The following is a 20,280-nucleotide window of genomic DNA, read 5'->3' as shown; positions in this document are numbered from 1 at the left end:
TCCAAACCTGTTTTGGCCAGCGTTGTCTGAATCCGTCTTTCTGGCCACCTGCATCTCTTTAGGTGGGGAGTCCTCGGTTCCCCGTCTGGCCACGCTCGCCCCCAGCTTTTCGGCTAGGCTGCCCCCCCTCCTGCGCTTGGCCCCGTTCTTCCTCTCTCTGCCCAAACCCATCACTCTTGGACGGAGGCTGCCTGCCACCGCCTCTGGAATATTCCGTCACCCTCGAGAGGAGGCGATAATATATCTGCTCCAGCAATTTGCAGCTAATGAAGCCCTAATGCCACCAGGGAGCGCTCTGAGGAGAGAGCGTGGAGCTGACTCAACAGATGATGCGGCCGATCCATCCTCATACAGACCTTTGATGGGAGCCTTAATTCTTTCTCGGGTGGCTGGGGAGAGGGGCGCGGAGAGGGAGGAGAGAAGGGAGGCTCGTGAAACGCTGAAATCAAAGTGGCGGCTGGCTGCCAATCCATTAGAGGCGAGCCGTTTCTCCAAGATCAAACGGCGTCTTTCCAGCGATGGCGTGGAATGAAGAATGGCCTATTTTAAAGCTAATAGGGCATGTCCCGTGGCCTCGCTGGCAGAGACGGCGCGCTAATCGCCGGAGAATGACTGATGGCGCACGTTCTCCTTGCCCCACCCTGCTCACCGTCCTGTCACCCTCTGGCCGGTGGCAGCGCGTTTCAAGCTACGGCTGGGAAGCAGAAACGGGGCAGGAAGGGTTTCTCTGGCCCGCCTGGAATTTCTCATCCCTTTGCGAGTGGGTCCTTCTCTCCCCACCCAGCCCAGCTCAGAATTTTGCTCACGGAAGGATTACTCCAACTGCATAAAACAAGTGAGCAAAATCACAGAGTTGGAAGGAATCTTAGAAGCCACTAGCCTTACCCCCTGTTCAGTGCTGGGTCCAGGAGTGCACCTCTGGCAGTTGAGTACCAACTGTGTTTGAAGACTGGCGGTAAAGAAGAACCCACCACTTCATGAAGCAGCCTCTGCCACCGACCGATAGCTCACATTATCGGCAAGTTTCTCCTGACATCTAGCCTGAACCTACTTCCGTGTAATTCTAGCCCACTGCCTCTGGTATAAGCCTGCTCCCTGTACGGTGGGACAGTCTTTCAGATTATTTGACGATTTTGGTCACATCTCCCCTAAAGTCTTCTCTTCTGGTGTCTAACTATGCCCTGATCCGTAAAACATTCCTCATGGTTTCCAGACCCTTCACCATCTTGGTAGCACTACTGCAAACCTGCTCCAATTTGGCATTGTCCTTTTGGAAATAGGGTGCCCAGAACTGGGCACCTACCAAGGCATTTTAGAGTGGAATGATGACATCCCATTATATGGACGGCGTGTCCTTGTTAATGCACCCCAAGACAGCCTTTGCCTTTCAGCAGCTGCATCACACTGCTGACTCTTGTTTAACTTGGGGTCAGCAAGGAGACGAAGGAGACCTGGCTTGACAGTAGTGCCTGTGAAAGGGATTTGGATCTTATTCTTGGATCTTTCATTTTTCCTATCCAGAGACAGCACTTGAGAGTTCTCCTGGGTAAAATCCCTCCTCTTCATTTCAGCCCATTGCTCCAGCCTGCCTAGATCTTTTTGAATCTTCTTTCTTTCTTCTAAAGTATTATCCATCCCTCCCAGCTTTGTGTCTTCAGCTGATTTGGTAAGCGTCCCCTCAACAACCTTATCATGTCATTGATAAGAATGTTGAACAGCAGAAGGCCCAGGACAGAGCCCTCTGGCGCTCCACTTGGTCCTTTCTTCCAAGCCAACTTGGACCCATTAATGAGTCCTCTGGGGGCAGTCATTCAGCCATCTGTGAGTCCATCTAGTAGGAGTACCCTCTAACCCATTTTTAATCATTTTATTGAGGACCATCTCTTGAGAGACAGTTGAAGGCTTTGCTAAGGTCCAGGCACGCTATATCTGAAGCGCTCCCCGATCTACTAAGCTAGAAACTCTATCAAAGAAGGAGATCAGGGTGGTCTGGCACAGCTTCCTCACAGCAAGTTTATGCTGGGTCTTGCTAATAATAGCTAGCACCCTTTGGGAGTGACCTCTGGCAGAATTATTTTCCCTGCCCATCATCTTTCCGGCATGGTTTGCCGCTGCCAATTTCTGCCCTGAATTTGGTGTTGTTTCTTCTGGGCCTCCAATGAAATGCTTGACTAACCTGTTTATTTTATGGCCATCATCAAAAGGGTGGTGGATTTATTTATATTTGCTGTGCTGTAGCAGTCTCCTTAGGCATCTGTATCTTCCTGGAATGATTAATAGCTCCAGGGAATGAAGCTGCTAGTAAATCTTAAAGGCAAGAGAAAACCCAGCTCTTCCCTCCCCCCTTCCTTGGCTCTCCTTCCTCATTACAGCCAAGCTTGGCAGAAGTGGGTTGTGTACATGTAGTGATCCTCTGCAGAGGCAAATCAAGCCTCTTGCAAGGCAGAGGAGATCCCTCTGCTCCTGATTGTGCAATTGCAGATGGCCTTTGTCCTTGATCTCTTCCCATCCCTGCAAGAGAACATGCCATGCACTCCCTGTTTCCTGGACACCCTGTCTCCAACAGGCTCAGGTGCTTTGCCTCTGTTTACTGCAGCCATCTTCTGCTCCTCTCCCACTCCCCTCGGCCCTGATGCCTGATCCATCGAGATCATCGCTGCACGGAGAAGGCCAGGATTTGGCTGTGGGCTGGCTGTGGGAGAGGACCGGGTGTGTGGCGCCCCAGGCGCATGCTGCATTCTGAGAGCAAGCAGATGCTCTTGCTCATTAAAAATTCCAATCGGTGGCCCATCTCTATGAATTAATTATGGCCAATGGATCTTCTGAGGAGATTTGCAAGTCTTGAGGAGTTCTCAGCTGCTTGCCGATTGTTTCTTGTACTCATATTTAATAAATACACTTGAACGGTCTCCCGCGGTACCTGGCTTGGAACTAGTGAATCCCAGCCAGGGCATATCTTCTGAGGTGACACAAAAACAGGGAATTCACCTTTGGAGGAGCATTTAATGCCAAACAGGAGTCTTAACTCTGGGTTTGGCATCCAAGCCTGTGAAATCCCTAGTGGCAGTTGGTTGGAAAAGGATATTTTTAGGACCAAGTGGGGAGCCAGGTGTCGTTCCTTTTCCTTCTGAGGAGAGAACATGGGACTTTTGTAGCGCCTTGGTGCTCTCCGTAGCTTTAACTGAACAGAAAAACTGTGATCTTGCATCACATCCCTCAAAACAACAGCTCCCTGCCTGGAGCTGCCCCATCTGCTTCCATTCCAGCTGAGTAGCTTCCTGAATTCAGAGTGGTACAACAACTTCACCTTCCCTCTCTGAAGACTGCCAAAGTAGACATTAGCTCCTGAATATTGGCAAGCAAGGAATTAGCTTAGAACCGTAACAAAATCTTGCTTCCATCGCTGTGTAAATATATCACCGTTCAGCATGTAGAACAGGATCTGGGGGGTGGGGGTGAAGAAGTTTAATCGAGTGTCATAAATTCTGTGGATCTCAGATTTGATCTGTGCACAACCGGTGGATGGTTGCTAAGCCATCTGGGGGGATCATCTTAAACTGCACATATGTTCTGAATACCCAGCACCTCTCCTAGGAAGATTTGAACCTGGGCCAGGACCAGATCATTGTCTCCACTTTTCCTCTTCTTGACTTTCCCATCCCATCCCATCCCATCCCATCCCATCCCAAAGAACCTTTGCCAATGGCTCCCTGTGAGATAATTGTGGCTTGATGTTCATGTGGCCATGATCTGTGTCGACAAATGCCCTGAACATAAGAGACTGTTTAGGACTTGTCTACCATTAGAAAAACAGATGTTTCACAGCAGAAGTATCACAGGATGGGAGTTCAGCAAGGCGCTCTCAGGAGCTCCGAGCAGCCCCTTTTTGAGTAAATTACTTGACTAACAATAAAAACAAAAGCATGCCATTATTCTGTCTGTGAGATACCATTCATTGGAGTGCAAAAGTTCCCTTTCCCCAGCTTTCTTGGGAAAAAATAACAGCCATGACCGGATATGCTTTTCTTTCATCAAGTACACCCATTCTGCAGTTGCAATAAATTATGCAAATATACATTCTTTAATCTGCATTGTATATCCTCCTTTCAAGTCTCTCTGTAATTAATATGCCAACTGCAGAGACTTGAAGGGGGCATGGAGATTTGGATTATCAGCCTTATGAGTACAAATAATCAGAAATAATAGAAAGCTTTAAAGGAGTTTCCACTCAAGATTTTGTCAGATATTTTAACATCTTTTCTCCCTGGAGCAGGGAGAGCTAGAAACTTGTAACTTTACAAAGATGTAAATTCCCAGGAGACCCAAATGTGTGCTAGAGATCATAGAGGTAAATACCTGGATCCACAAAACTTTGTGAATTTGGTAACCATTAGGAGATTTTTATCCCATTAAAAGAGGTAGAGTGTGTTCTGCAAGCTCCCTGCAGGGCAGAGCACTCATTAAATGGACTCAATCAACTTGTGGACCTGGGAAGGTTCACAGTTTCTTAGCCTGGTCCTTCAAAACAGAAAGGCACCCCCAGAATGGAATATGCTTTCAGAGGGGAGCCCATAAAACAAGAGCAGTCTTGTACAGCCCATTTGGTAGTTCCTATTTAATTCTTCAGTGTCAGGCTTGAAGGTGGAGCTGGCCAGCCGTTGAATCCCTTTGTTGCTAAGCCTGTGTGGCCTTCACCATACTAGCTGCTTTCAGCTGTTGGGAGTTTTTTCCTTCCCAGCCCATCTTGCCCAATCTTGTTAACCAATTAAGGGAAGCCTGAACTCAACACAGTTTTCTCCCCAAGGGAGAAGGTGCTATGGCAGATGGAGGAGGCTTACCAAGGGCCTCTGTCCATCTTGAAAGGCAGACGTGTGCACAACACTGAGTCATCTCTCAGCTTAATCTCCCATAGCACAGATTTGCCCCAGTTCTTCCTATGGCTGCGCAAAGTCGACAGGAGGGTATGTGTGTGAACACGTCTGTGCATCTACATGGTCTTTGCCTGAAAGAAGCACCACCACTAGTTTTTGTCTGGGGCCAGAACTCATTCTTCTTCTCCCCCGTCACTCACAGGTGACTGCCCAGAGAACATCTGGCTGGGATTTAGTGGGGAGGGTGCTGGGTGCAGAGAGCACCATGTATGGCTCAAACCAGATGGTGCTCCTCTCTCTTCCCACTTTCATCACGTCGTGGTATTGCCAGAAGAGCTGTAATGGCGAAAGACAAGCAGATGCTTCTACAGCTGATGCCATCACTGGCCACTTCAGGGAACGACTGGTCACAGATCATTCTTCTCTCCCCCAGTGGAAGTGCCAGCTTTCTCATGCCGTTACGGCTTTTGTGTGCGCTACAGAATTATATGGATTTGCAGCAGGGCGCACGAGCAGCTGCCTTCTCAGCTGATGCTGGGCTTGCCCACCAGAACATCTGGCACGGGGCCCGTTTTTTCTGGGGAGAGCGGTAGCGGAACCAAACATAGGACAGTCTTTCTTGCTGTTCATCGGGCATCTCCGCCCCCCGGTAGGCACAGAGGAGCACTGCTAGATTAGAATCCTGTTCCAAATGTGTTAAGCCAAATGCTGCAGGGAAATCCAGGTTGCTAAATGGCTAAAAAGCAGGGAAGAACTTCCTCCACCAAGGTACCTACTGCCTTTTTTCCCAAGCCGTCCTTGTGCGTTTTGTGGTAAGATTGTCAGGGTACCCACGGATAGGCCTTTTAAAGTTTGTTGGTTTATTTATTTTAAAGATCTGTATAGCCGCTCATCGTACGCAGCAGAACCCTGGGCGGCTCTCAGACAACCTATGTTGCATATTGGCTCTTGCGCCTTAAATGATTGGATGTAAAGTATTATTTATTCTTTATTACTGATATTTTAATGTCTGCAAACTGCCTAGAGTCTCTTAGGAGGGAGGTGGAGAAATTGCACAAGAGAAACCAGTCAATCCATCAATGAATTATTAAGGTGCAATTTTTGGAGAGGAGGAGTATAGTTTAGCCAATTTTAAATCTCCCCCTGATTTATTTTACTGGATAGCCATGTTTCAGGTCAGAAAGGGGTTAAAATGATCCCTATCCATTTTTTCTACACTAGGCATCCATTTTAATGAGATTTGGAATTTCCCCTCCCCAGTATTTAACTGGGAAGCTACTGAGTTGTGACCAAGTCTCGTTGGGGCCAGCTGCTGAATCCCTGCAGATGGTTGGGAATTCGGCCAGGACCATGCTGGGTCCTGAGTGAGAAGTCCTGTTTGTTGGATAGCCAAGGTGACGACCGCTATTCCACTGGGCTGGCCAACAGGAACATTTCAGAAATAGTTTCTGGCTTGCAGAAAATCCTGGTTTGTGGAATTTGGTCACACTACTCCAGCTGATTTTTAAGAGCTGCACCATTTTCCTGTGTTTGACTTTCTACTCTGGCCAATCTTTGTGGCCTGAGGCCAGTTGGTATTTGGAATGGGATGTGGAAATGACCTTGGGAGACGGGAGGAAGAGCCACAGTCTACACAACGGTCAAATAAGGGGCGGCTGAGCCCACAGAGGGAATGGGGACATGGCAAACATCTCAGAAGGGACCCTCCCTAGTTTCTTGGATTGCAAAGGCGAGGGGGGAGTGGGGTACCTTCAGAATTGCAAGATCCTGTTCATGTCACCTTACAATAAAGTTGGCGCTAGTACTCCCGGCTGTCCTTCTTGTGTGGACTGCCTCACGAGGCCGACAATATGTGAGTGTTGGTGAGATAGGAAGAGTGACCCGGTCAACAGAACAAGGCATCTGAAAGTGGGCAGAACCAAAGAGATCGAGTTCTCCTACTCTTAGTTGCTCCGTCAAGGCCGTTCTTGTGTGACTTGACGTCGTGGCACCCTTCTGTGGCTGCAGGACGTGCTCAACTTACGGCCTGTTTGTGCCGTTTGGATCCTTCCTGCTTCCCTCCGGGTCATGCTCTGGAGGGCAGTAACGGGGCATATGTTCCTTTCAGCAAGAAGCTGGCTCACGAAGTGGCGGCGGAAGCAGCAACGGGAACCGGGACCGCCTGATTGCCGAGGGTCCGTTACCCCAGGAGAAAGCCGGTGGTCCGGCCATCCCTTCGCACTTGCTTGGGGGCCCGTATTCCTTTGGGATTCCGCCCAGTTCCATTGTCCAGGATTCTCGCTTCCCACCTCTCAAGTAAGTGAGGAAAATGAGTGTTGGGGCAGTACCCACCCCTCTCGCGTTGGCCCTTCACGTTGCCTTCGCATCATACTTCTCCAAGTCCATCAGGATGGTGGACCATGGACCACCAAGAGTGTGGCGTTGGTCACAGACTGTTTTCAAGGGAACTGGTGTAGAATAGAGGGCTCCCAGGGCCAGCGGGAGGCTAAGGCCAAACCTTAGGAGATGCCACCACTGCCCCTACTTCTCAACCATTCTCAGATGCACACCTTTGCATTGGCAGGAGGTGGTGCCATCAGTCCATGGGGCCTGGGGGTGCCATATGTCTCCTATAACATAATCGAGGGGAAATGCTGCAGTCAGCAAAAAAATAGTTCCCAAGAGTGTTTTCCCAGACAGGGGTACCTCTGAGTGTGTGTGTGTGTGTTGCAAAGGAAGAAAGAGAGCTGCTACCTTTTCTTGAACGTTTGGAAAACAGGAGCAGCTTTCAAGTTTGAGGGACTGCTTGGCCTCCCAAACAGCTGTCAGTGGACAGGCCCAGTGGAATGCTAGTCCTAAGCAGAGAGCATTACAAAGGCTCCTAGTCAAGAATGTCTCTTTCCTAATGGGGATCACGCTTCCCATTTGCCGGTTCTCTTTCTGGCTCAGTGCACACTGGGACATGAAACAATGGAGGCTCAGAAGAGCGGCCTTCTGTTCATGAGGGAAATGAGTGTGGAAGTGTTATTGCAGACTTCTGGAATCTCTCTCTCCCCCTCCCTCCCTCCCTCCCTCCCTCTTTCTCACTTTTCCTCCCTCCTCTTTTTCTCTCTTCTTCCCTCCCTCCCTTCCTCTTTCTCTCTCTCTCTTTCCTCCCTCCCTTTTTCTTTTCCTTCCTTCCCTCCTTCCTCTTTCTCTCTCTTCTTCCCTCCCTCCCTTCCTCTTTCTCTCTCTCTTTCCTCCCTCCCTTTTTCTCTTTTCCTTCCTTCCTTCCTTCCTCTTTCTCTGTTTTAATCCCTCCCTCCTTCTCTCTCTCTCTTTCCTCCCTCCCACCCTCCTTTCCTCTTTCTCCCCTCCCTCCCTCCCAGCCTCCAGCGCCCTGTCCACCATGTGGTGCCTCCCAGCGCCGTCACAGAAGACTACCTGCGGAGCTTCCGGCCCTATCACACAGCGGAGGAGCTTCGCATGTCCTCCCTGCCTCCCCTCGCCTTGGACCCTGCCACTGCTGCTGCTTATTACCATCCCAGCTACTTGGCTCACCATCCTTTTCCTCACCCAGCCTTCAGGTGAGGGAAGAGCTGTGCAAGAAGAAGGTCGTGCCCCTTCGGTCCTGATCTTGCAGGGGAGCCGGTTGGCTAAGTAGTCTGTCCTCCAGGCCTGTCCTTTAGAACCACAACTAATGAACCCTCTTGGCCCACAGAGTGGAAGGTTCTCTGAGGGCTTCCACGTAACGAAGTAAAGCACAGCAGGCTGTCACTTAAAAGAGCAGCAGGGCTTCGGATGATGGACCACTAATTTGTTCTGTGAACGAGGTCCTGTTGAGCAGAGCCTGCTCCTGCCCGGCTTCACCCCAGCTAGCAAGACATGCTGTGTCCATGGAGATCTGAGGGCTTGGAAACAAATGTCTTGAAGAGCCTCGGAGAAAGCTAAGAATCTGCCTCCAGCTTTTCTCCACGTTAGTGAGTCAGCCGTGTATTGGAGCCTGTGGATTTGGGTCTGTAGCATGTCAGAATGCAGAAGGATACTGGAGCTGCTCATACCTTGAGATCATCTGAGAAGGTCCCTGAGGGACCCCCATCTAGTGAGATTGGCCCAGTGGTGATCAAGGATTGCATCTTCTGCATGGGGTGGCCCAGCTTTGGAAAGTCTTTCTTAGGGTCACATGCTCAATGTCCACCCTGACAGATTTTGAGTAATGGATAAAAAGGTTTTGTTTACCTAGGCCTCTTAAGAATAATATAATGCCCTTCTACTCTGCCAGGGTGGTTTTATTCAACTGATTTTAAGTGATGCTGCTACCTTACTATGGTTTTTTAACATTATGTTAGCTGTCTTGAATGATTTTATGGTCAAGGAAGAATTCAACTATATTCAATACAGATTAGGAGTGGGGGAGATAAGAGAACCGAGGTGATAATTTCTGCCCAATCTTGCCCAGCTGCAGCGTTGCATTGCGTGATTAAATTTCATGGGATGCTGGCAGGGTCAGAGTGGCCTAAAACAACCCTGTTTTTCCCAGGATGGACGATTCCTACTGCCTTTCTGCTCTCCGCTCTCCTTTCTACCCAATTCCAACGCCTGGTTCACTCCCGCCCCTCCACCCATCGGCTATGCATCTCCACTTATCTGGAGTGAGATACCCCACCGAGTTGTCCCATTCATCTCTTTCTGCCCTTCAGTCGGAACGCATATCCAGCCTGGCTGCGGAAAGGTACAGAATGTTGGGTTATGTTGGTGGTTGACAGGCGCGCTTATGTCCAGCTTTCCGCGAGCTTTGCTCTTCTCTTGAATTTGCAGGCTGCAGTTGGACGAGGAGCTGCGGCTACGGGAGCGAGAGAAGGAGCGAGAACGGGAGGCCGACCGGGAGCGGGAGAGGGAGCGGGAGCGGGAAAAGGAGCTGGAACGAGAACGGGAGAAAGAGAGGGAGCGGGAGCGGGAACTGGAAAGACAGCGCGAGAGGGCCCGGGAGAAGGAGCAGAGCATCGTCAAAGCCATGGAAGGCCCCTTCCTGCCTGTCTCAGAATTGCAAGGGCCGAGGACCCACCCGCCTGAAGAACGTGTCAAACCATCTGAACAGCTAACGCCAAACCGAGCAGGTGACCTTCCGCTGCTTTCCACCAGACATTCGGAAACACCTGGCCTATTTCCAGGGAGGCCGTGAGCAGAAGCGGAGACTTCAAACCCAAGTCTCCATTGGGATAAATTCAGGGGAAGGTTTTGCCGTGTCGAGTGTCATTTCTCCATAGACGTTCTTGCCACGTCCGTCCATCTTGCATGGGTGGTTTTCATTGCATGTGCTGTTTTATGCGGTCAGGCGTGAAATCTGGTTGCTGCTGTAGAATCTGACTTTCCCTTAAGCGCTCACCTCTGCTGATTGCAGGCCACCCTTTTCTAACAAGTCTTCTCCGAGAAGCTGAGGTATCCTAGGACTGGCCATCTAATAACCACCTTTCTTCCCACTTAATTCTCTTTTCTGCTTCAGTTGACCTGAATTATGAAACTCACCTACAAATTGTGTCTGTGTGTTGGGTGTGTGTGTGTGAGTGTGTGTATTTGTGGAGCTGCTAGAATTGTCTGTAGGCCCCAAGCCATGCTTTTCTTCCTTAAACTAGATGATTTGTCCCAGAACTGTGTCAGCTGTAGGCAAAAACATGATATGCAGGGCTGTGCCCCAGATGCCCTTCTGTGACTCTCGGACTGGACAGATGCTCCATGTCTAGACAACAGCCTTCCGATGTTAACAGATCACAGGGGGCCTTTTGCCTGTCAGCAGCGGAATATTTTCCTTTTCCTGCAGAAAAACCAAAGGATTCTTCTGCTGCCCAGACCCCTAAACCAGTCCAGCCTGCGTTGCACCAGCCATCTGCCTCACAGCACCCAGTGCCCAGTTTGATTTCCAGCCACAGTATCTTCCCCCCGCCTGGAAGCAGCACAGCCACCGCGCTTCTCATCCAGCGCACCAATGAGGAAGAAAAATGGCTGGCACGCCAGCGGCGGCTGCGGCAGGAGAAAGAGGACCGCCAGTCCCAGGTGTCTGAGTTTCGGCAGCAGGTCCTGGAGCAGCATTTGGATATCGGGCGCCCAGCCGGACAGATGGAAGTGGAGCATCGGCCAGAGAACTCCAGGTACTGGCTGGTGGTGTTGGCCTTGTGGTGGGAGGAGAAGGATACCGGGTGGCTCCCTTGGGCTGCTTTCTGGGGAGGGGGCCTCCACCTGCCACCAAAGAACCCAGGCCCGCCAAAGGATCAACAAGACCCGAGCCTTCATCTGGCTCCATGCTCCCCAGATTTCAGCAGGCCGGAGTAATGCCATATGACAGCTGCTTGGATGCCTGGGCAGAAGGAGCGAGGTGGCCTCCATGCCATCAGCGGTGACCAGGTGTCTCTGAGACACTTGTCACTAATTTGAGCCATCTTTGGCAGATGGAGGGACTTCTGAAGCAGCACGGTTGGCACGGCGGCTGGCTGGCCTCGAACAGCAGGCCCCAGCGGGGTTGAGCAGTCCGAGTTTGGCATTTAGAGCGTTGTTCTCTGCGTGGCCAAGAGCGAGATGCTTGCTCTTCAGCACGACAGCAGCCTCTTCGGACCCACCGGGGTGAAGTTTCTGAGGCAGAGCTGGAGACAGGCATCCTCCCAACAGCTATGGAGCGTTTCCAACCTGTCCTTCCATTGCTGCCCTGGCCTCAGCGCGAAGCTGAGCCGATTCCAAGCAGGCACTGAGAAAGGAAGAGCATGGTTGGTGTGAGACCCTTCACTAAGATCGGCTCCTTCTGCTCTTGAAGCAGAACCGACTCGGCTCATCCCTTCAGCTCTTCTGCTGGAGCCCATTGTTGGTTTTGGGTATCCAGGGGATTAGAGAAGCTAATCAGGTATAAGTTGGAGTGGATTGCTGGTGTGCATGCCGGCGTCACAATCCCATTTCCTCATCCTCTTGAGCTGGAGTTTGGTCACCTGTATCGCATGTGCCAAGAAGCCCAACGGCTCAGGCGGTTTCCTGAAAAAGCCACAGTCCAGTGGCTGCTAAGCCACTCTGGCTGGATAAGGGAATTGGGTGCAGCAGATGCTGCCGTTTCCCACAAGTTGCTAAACAGTCACCTTACCTCCACGGCTTCATTCTCACAGAGAGATACTTCCTCAATTCTCCATCTTGGCATTTTTAAGCCTGTGGTTTGGGGTTTAGGTGGATCCGTGAACATTGTTTGTGTCTTCATCAGCTGTTTTCCTTAAGAAACTATTTTTAATTCAGTTAGTCTGGGGATTTATTTTGGGGCACTCACAAGAGAGGTCTTTTGTGGAGCACAGGAATGCTGGCATTTGTTTCCATTTCCCCCCGTCTTAAATTTTGTCTCCTGCAAGCACTTGGTGAAGTGACGCTCCGTCTCCCCAGCATTGTGTAAGGGATCGAGCTGGGAAGCTGTGGTTGCTGCCCCGGCGTAGAGCACCCTGGTGCTCTAGAGTGGAAAGCTGTTCGATGTGCCACCTCGGCAAATGTGGTGCTTAGCGTGTAACTATTCTTGTCCTTTTGCTCCTTATTTAAGGATTATGCGGCGTTGTTCTCCTTGGGCCACTTGAGCATAATTTTTGTGGGGGTTTGCTCATGTCTGGATCTGTGCGGCGCTTCTGTGAGCCTCTGAGTCCTGAATGTTGACAGAAATGCCACGTCGTTTTCCCAGTCTGCCTCATCCTCGTTTCATTCATACGCTGCAGGGATGGAAATTTGTGACCCTCCAGGTTTTAGGATCTTGGTATCATAGAGCATAAAGATTGGAAGAGACTGTGGAGATTATCTAGTCCAGTGTTTCTCAACCTCGGCCATTTTAAGATGTGTGGACTTCAACTCCCAGAATTCCCCAGCCAGAATGAACTCTGGGAGTTGAAGTCCACACATCTTAAAATGGCCACGGTTGAGAAACACTGACCTAGTCCAACCCCCAGCCCAGTGCAGGGATCCACAACTACAGCATCCCTGAGAGGTGGCTGTCCAGCCCCTCTTCAGCACTTCCAGTGAAGAAGAGTCCACCACCACCTGAGGGAGCTCATTCTGTGGCTGAATTGCTCTTACGTCCAACCAAAATCTGCTTCCTTGTAATTTGAGTCATTGCTTCTTGCTCTGTCTTCCAGAACAATTCTGCCCGTCTTTTCCACAAAAGCCCTTCAGATGCTTGAGGGTGGCCCTCAGTCACCCCACCACCTTCTCTTCTCCAGGCTAAACTTACCCAGTGCCTCCAACTGTTCCCCCCAACATTTTCCTCCCAGGCCCCTTTCCACCTTGATTATTCTTCTCTGGACCATCCCCAGTTTGTCAGTGTCCTTCCAGCTGGGTGTCAAGGTGGCAGAAGGTTGGCTTGGGGTGCTAGGGAAATGTTGTCAAACTCAAATCTGTAACTTATGCTAGCACACTGTTTTTCAAACTTGGCAACTGTAAGTTGTGTGGACTTCAACTCCCAGAATTCCCTAGCCAGCCTGCTGGGGAAAAGTTTGAAAAACACTGTACTAACATGTAAAAATCTGGAAGGGATGCATTTTGCCAGTGCAGAATCCATACTGCCCAGTAGTTTGATGCTTGAAGCAGATGCTCAACAGTTTGCAAACCATGGTTTGAGTCATTTATATTAAATACATGGCAAGAAGCTTTTGAGTAGCCAACTGAGCTTGGTTAACCAAAAAGGAAACTGCATTTAGACTCCATTAGAGTGGTCAATGTCTCTCCTGAGAAGCATCTCCCCATAAATTGAACCATAGAAGAAAGGAAGGATTTGCATGTCAAAGAAAGCACTGTTGTCCAGTGTACTATTCCCTAAATAGGAATGCGCGCTCTGTAAATTAAAGAGTCTAAGCTGTAAATTTAAATAAATACAATGCCTTTACTGGTGGGTCTCAGTGTCTGGGGGAGATGATCTCACTTTCCCTAAATGAATGTGCTTTACAGGGAGAATTTCCACGTTGTACACAGCAGTGAAACTCACCAGGTGGTCTTCAGAAGGTTCCTGCATGCCTTGGGTTGTAGTAGAGGTGGAAAGATTGGAACGGCAACTCATGTGCCACTGAGAATTGAGCACAACACTCTTGACCAGAGAAAGATCTGGTTTCTGCAGCATTTAATGGCAACGCCACCAGATGTCGCTCACTCTGGCTTCCACAGGCATGAATGGGCCACCTTCTCTGGCCAAGGAGCCCTCTACTGGACAGTTTTATAGGGAAAAGGTCCAGCTCTTAACTGCACAGAACTGTAATACAGAGTAGAAACTGACGTATTGAGGGCTGTGCTCTTTCTGCCTAATGTATAAAAGGCAGGCACAAAATAAAGTGTAAAAAAAAGACTATTTTATTTGTATACAGCTTTTCTGCCCGCATTACTCCCAGGATTACTCACAGCCGGACAGAGCAAGCAATGCAAAACGACGTCCCCTAGAAAGTCGTAGCCAGTTGCATCGCTGCCTTTGGTCCTGCATATAAAAGCTGAAAGGGTGGCACGAAGAAGAGCAGCCGGGTGCTTTTAGGCCACTGCTTGGCAAGAAGAGGATGAGACGGCCTAATTTGGCTAGGCAGCCACCAAAGGGACTTGTTTGTCGTTATTCGTGTTAACGCCATTTTGCATTCCTCTTTCTCCAGACTGGGACCAGGCCGCCCCGAACTGGGAAGCCGAGACCAAGCCCAGCATTTTGGAGGGCCCCCTCCGCTCATCTCCCCCAAGCCGCAGCCCCACCCTGTCCCCACTTCCCTCTGGAACCCGGTCTCCTTGATCGACAACGCTACGGAAGCTCGGCGGGTACTGGATAGCCACCCTCTCCCGGCCCACGCCAACCAGTATGAGTCCGCCCGGCACGCCATCCCTTTAGTGAAAGTGGAGCGTGTGTACTGTCCTGAGAAGGTCGAGGACGGATCCCGGAAAAAGGAACATTTGGACAAATACCCACCGGGCCGAGAACTGGGCGGATCGGAGCATGGTGGGTTTCCCCACGGACCCTTGTTAGGCGAATGGGAGAAGAGGACCCCCCTCCCACAGAGCGGACCATTTGCAGAGACCCTGAAGACCCAGCCCGGTCCCCCTTACGGGCATCTCTTGCCCCGAGGCCACGACCCCATGTATGTTTACGATGAATTCTTGCTGCAGCAGCGCAAGCTCGTCAGCAAGCTGGACCTGGAGGAGAGGAAGCGGAGAGAAGCCCAGGAGAAAGGTTGGTTTCGTTTTCCAAATGAGGATGGAGATGGGGCCGATGGGCACCTTTCCCCGGAGGAGTAAAGACACCGAGATAATCCTGAGCTTTGCCCTTTCTCGGGGGTGGGGGGAGTGTTGGAAAGTAGGACCTTGCAAAGAACTTCAGGCTAGAAACCGGTTGCTTCAAGCGTCTCCAAGGGTCCCCATCCAGTTCTGGCCATTTCAAGTCAGGACTGTTCGAGGAAGCAGAGGGGGCTGAGCGGAATGGCCCAAAAAGTCAAGGTGAGCAGAGCTCGGATTGCACCACCGCAGCTGCCACCTTGACTTTTTGGACCACACCTGTGGACACCCACCCACCCACCGCGATTAAGGTTGGACCGGCTTGTTTGCACTCGAAATGGGGCATCTGGAATTGGAAACCCTTTGCACACCACTGATTAAAAAGCATTTTTTCTATGGGAGATGGACTTCCTTGCTTAAAGTCCAAGACTAATAATAATAATAATGATGATGATGGAAGAAATCATAAAGATGTAATAAAATGATAAAGGAAAATACAGCACGGGGCACAGCATTCAGCCCGAGGGTTGTGTTTCTTGTGCCAAGCAAGGGTGTCGAACAAAAGGAACCCCGCCTTGTGGTTATGCCGAGCCCCTGCTCTGCGAGGTCTCCTCTCTTTCAGGAAACACCGTGGCCTTACAAGGGAGTCACACAGGTTTCCTCCCTCCATCTGCAACTCGCTTTGAACACACATTTCAAGCTGCTCTGCAAATTGCCTTCCTGAGACAGGCCCAATTAATAAATGATGAACGGAGACTAATAAAGCAGCTTTAAATATTAATCTAGGATGTACAGTCTTAGTGGGATTCGCAAAAGGGAGGAAAATGAAGCATTTAAGCAGGAAGGGAGGGAGTTTAAAGGCGTCCATCACAAGCCAGCACCTCCCTCTTTGTCTCTGGACGTTGGCTGGACGTGTCCTTTCTCTTTGTGCAAAGCGTCCTTTTCCTGCATCCCTCCAGTCTGTCCTTTTGTAGGAGTGTGTCAGCTAGCAGTGTGGCTGCTTGCTGTGCCAGTGGGGGCATGAGCGTTCTCCTGCGCCAAAGGGCTAGGGTGCTGCTCCTCTAATGCCCCAGGTGATTCCACAGCACATCTGGAAAGGCTGATCTTTGGAAACTGGCCTGCATCCAGCTCTGCACAGTCCCCAGGCCTGGTCCTTAATAGCCCACATGTGCGTCTGCCTGATGGTCTCTTCTGGTTCAGCATGAGAGGGTCTGCCGTGCTGCAGAAGAACAGGAGCATCCAAGTGTGGGGACAGTCCCAGCGGCCATCTTCTGTTTATAAGCACGGGATGCAAACAGCTGGCCGTCTCCTCTCTTCCTCTGAGCTTTCCCTTTCATGACTTCCTTCTCATCTTATCGGATGCTGTTTTGCATAATTTCTTCCTCGCGGGATCTGAGCGTTCCCCCAGGCAGAATATCTCTGGTCAGGTTCTGTGCCTGTCTTTGCAGATGCGTGGCCGCCACACTGCAGAGCGCGCTCTTTCCTGCATAATAGGCCCAGCTGCCCTGGCGGCCGCTTTCACTTCTGTGAACCCAGAACAGCGATGAGAATTAATTCAGCTCTTCCCTGGGCATCGTGGCGGGATGCAAATGCTTCTTGTGGCATTGCCTGGGTTTCTGAAGGGAGAAGCTGGCATCTTGGCAAAAGTCAGTATGAGGTTCTTGGGTGTCATCAAGCTTCATATTTGCTCTGCTTGGTGTGCGCAGGTTATTATTATGATCTGGATGATTCCTACGATGAGAGCGACGAAGAGGAAGTACGGGCCCATCTGCGCTGCGTTGCAGAGCAGCCACCTTTGAAGCTGGACACTTCCTCTGAGGTCAGTCTCATCTCCTGTTTCACATAACGATGTAGGTTGAAGTAACAGAGCATTCGCTACCCCAGGAGGCACAGGGCAGGCGCATCGTGTGATCTGTAGGATTTGCATTGCCTTAGACCTAACGTAAGAAGGGGCTTAGGAGGAAGCCAAGATCTGAATTTTGCTGGCAACCTGAAGCGTGGAGCCTTTCTTCTGACAGATACGCTAGCTTTGAGTGTTGTTGGCCTTTAAAGATGAATCATGTTCGATACCACAGGGCAAATTCTCATCAGGGTCACAAATCTAAGTCTGAAGTGGTGGTGTAGCCATGCGTCAATCTTGAACTACTCAAGCACAGAACTCTTCCATATTTTCAGTTGGCTGCACGAGTAATATTAGACCTTTGTTTAGGTCATTTATATTTATCTCCTTTTTTTCAGTTGACACACTTTTTATTAGAAAGGGTTGACCAGCTAGGTATTTCTCTAAAAATGAGATGCTTTTAGGTATTATCATGGCCTTTCTCCTCCTCCTCCTCCTCCTTCCTCCTCTTCCCCTCCTCCTCTTCTTCCTCCTCCTCTTATCTGTCCCAAATGAGAAGACCTTTCTTGTTGTCAAGAAAACTAGGTCTCTGGTGGCATGGAAAGCTTGGCTGATGTATTCTTCAGCAAAAGAGAAGGCCTTAATAAATTTATGTTCCTATTTTGTTCTTCCAGAAGCTGGAGTTCCTACAGCTTTTTGGGCTGACCACTCAGCAACAGAAGGAGGAGCTGCTGATCCAGAAACGGAGGAAAAGACGGAGAATGTTGCGGGAAAGCAGCCCCTCCCCACCAACCATCCAGAGTAAACGTCCAACGCCTTCCCCCCGTTTTGTGCTCTCGACTCGTTACAGCCCTGACGAAATGAACCACAGTCCCAACTTTGAAGAGAAGAAGAGGTTCCTCACCACCTTCAATTTAACCCACATTACTGCGGAAAAAAGGAAAGGTATTGGTCCAGGCTTCTGAAGATTGTAGAGGTTGATGTTTCCCCATGGCTGTCAAGCACCGTAGGGCTCTGAAGGAGCCAGATCAGCATTGCTATCTTAGTTCGTCTGCCTGAACTGGGTCTTGAAAAATACTTCAGGGAATGTTACTGTTGATCACCTGAACTGGCCTTGCTCTCCTGCTGATATCCTGTGTGATCCAGGAGACTGAATACAGCTTGGCAGAAGTGGTGTAGCTGTGTGAAGGGAAACCACCCAGATCTCATGTTCATCATGAAACCATTGAGTGGCCTTAGACCAAGAACAGGCAGGATGTTTTTTTCCCTGTAGAGAATTGCAAACATGGGGATTCCTAACCTAAGTGGTGGACCCATCCATTCTTCTTTTAATACCTTTCTTCCCCCCACCCTTACAACCCACCCACCCCCCATCATGGAAGGAACAGAGAAATTGCTCTGGGGGCTAAAAGTCATGATAAATCCCTTGCAGATGGCTTTCGAAATCCCTGGAGCAAACATCCAGCCCTTGTTTTACCCAAGGAGCCCTCTCAGTGAAGCACTTTACTAATTTCTTAAAAGTGCAAAATACTCATTGACTCCCCCTTGTCTGTCCTGTTGATGGACCTACACAGCCAGGGAGCTTCTCGTAGGCTGTACTGATAGTGATCCTGCTTCCTGTTGTTTATCCTTTGAGAATCATCTCTGCTTCCTGCCTTGCAGATAAAGAGAAGCTGGTAGAGATGCTTCATGCCATGAAACAAAAAAATATCTGCACAGCATCATCAGTTAAAAGCTCCCCACGGGACAGTCCTAGTATTGTTCAAGCTGGTAAGTGGCTATAAATGGCAGCGTCTTTGAAGGGACGGGCAGGGGCTTCCTGAGGCTGCAAGATGCTTCTGATGGAACCCAATCTCCTTATCTAACTCTTTTCTGGTATAAATGGGACAGATGTAGGTTCACAGAAACCTGTTTGGTCTGCTGGATGCTTTGTGTGTAAGGGTGGCGCGTCTATCTTAATTTTCCATCACAGGAAGGCAAGAGGGCACTTGCTTCAGTGGGGCTTCCCAGGAAAGCATCTTGTGGAACGCAACCTTCTGCAATTTTTGCAGGAATTCCGAAAGAAAAAAATGCCCCCAAGCCTCATTACCTCCAACGGCTTCTGAAACCACGCCAAGACAGACAAGGGTTGGGAATACTGGAAGCACAGAAGAATTATGCTAAATGCCTCTGCAGGAGGACAGTTGCAGTTTGGGTGGTACCCGCTAGCCCTCTTGTCAAATGAAATCACTGATCTGGGCTCCGGCACATACTTGCCTTGAGCAAGTAACAGTTTTCCTGTTCAAGGATAGGCTTAGGTCTACCTCACGGCAAGGTGTGAAATCAAATTGCTGTCGGAGAGGGTAGCGTGTGAAGTACAATGCCTCGATTGGCCCATCACAAAACTATCTTTGGGAAGGGTGGGTTACCATGTTAGAAGCAAGGGTAGTTTCGGTTTTGCTTTGCTTCCAGTTATAGTTCTTTTGCCGGAAAATGAACACCAGCTCTGCAGAGAATTAAGTGGAAAGGTATCTTTCCATAGGGCTGTGTTGAGCCATCCATCTCTGGACAAGGAATGGATTCCAGAAGCATCACAGGGTGTTCAAATCTCCCTGGTTCCAGCTGACACGTTGCCTTTTCCCTTCCCAAAGAACCACAAGGGCAGCAAACGCCGTTGGATTTGGACAAGCCAGTCAGCGTTGCTCCAGCTTGCCTGCCAGAGGCCCAGAAGACAGCCGAGTCCTGCAGAACAAATCATCTGAGGCCGCACGAGTTTCCACGAGCCAAAGAACTGGTTCCTCTCCCTGCTGAGAAGCCCAGGTTGAGCGAGGGGCACCCGGTCAAGAAGAATCTGAGCCTCCTGAACTGCATGCGGGGCTCTTTGCCGAAAGATGTCCCCATTCCGCTCTCCCACAGCCTGAATGGGAAGAACAAGCAGTGGGAACCGTTCCTGGCCGAGGAATTTGCCCATCAGTTCCATGAGTCCGTCTTGCAGTCCACCCAGAAGGCGTTGCAGAAACACAAAGGTAATGAAAACGTGGGTTAACGCTAAACCTGAGAGGCCGAGAGATCGCTTCGTTCCAGGAGTATCTCTCACCTACTGGAGCCTACAGACAAAGGGGAAGCCAAACTGGGATTAGAAAACTCCAGCTCCTCCAGGAACATGAAGGAGGGCTTCCTACATCTCTCTTTCAGTGCTTAGAAACATCTCATGGAAGTTGGAGATGTTGGAAGGGGCCATCAAGTTGGAAGGGGCCATCAAGTCCAACCCTTGGCGCACAGTAGGATTCTCTACACCAGGGTTTCTCAACCTTGGCAGCTTTAAGATGGGTGGACTTCTACTCCCAAAATTCCCCAGCCAGCCATGCTAGCTGTGGAGTTCTGGGAGTTGAA

General features: G+C 50.1%; 1 protein-coding gene across 4 annotated transcripts in view; it reads left to right on the top strand.

Moving 5' to 3' along the window:
* Positions 1 to 20,280, top strand: part of GSE1 (Gse1 coiled-coil protein) — a 198,895-nt gene that overhangs the window by 173,622 nt on the left and 4,993 nt on the right. For all 4 annotated transcript variants that reach the window (XM_063312910.1, XM_063312908.1, XM_063312911.1 and 1 more), the window contains exons 4-13: positions 6,979 to 7,166; positions 8,219 to 8,416; positions 9,370 to 9,561; positions 9,648 to 9,946; positions 10,648 to 10,975; positions 14,462 to 15,027; positions 16,775 to 16,887; positions 17,583 to 17,853; positions 18,571 to 18,678; positions 19,539 to 19,913. In XM_063312910.1, coding sequence (XP_063168980.1) covers positions 6,979 to 7,166; positions 8,219 to 8,416; positions 9,370 to 9,561; positions 9,648 to 9,946; positions 10,648 to 10,975; positions 14,462 to 15,027; positions 16,775 to 16,887; positions 17,583 to 17,853; positions 18,571 to 18,678; positions 19,539 to 19,913 — 2,638 coding nt within the window. The remainder of the gene's footprint in view (positions 1 to 6,978; positions 7,167 to 8,218; positions 8,417 to 9,369; positions 9,562 to 9,647; positions 9,947 to 10,647; positions 10,976 to 14,461; positions 15,028 to 16,774; positions 16,888 to 17,582; positions 17,854 to 18,570; positions 18,679 to 19,538; positions 19,914 to 20,280) is intronic.

The sequence above is a fragment of the Candoia aspera genome, chromosome 11 (genome assembly GCF_035149785.1).
Source record: "Candoia aspera isolate rCanAsp1 chromosome 11, rCanAsp1.hap2, whole genome shotgun sequence".
NCBI classification, from domain to species: Eukaryota; Metazoa; Chordata; class Lepidosauria; order Squamata; family Boidae; genus Candoia; species Candoia aspera.
Note: the sequence above shows the minus strand (reverse complement) of the source record. Positions and strands in the feature narration are given on the sequence as shown.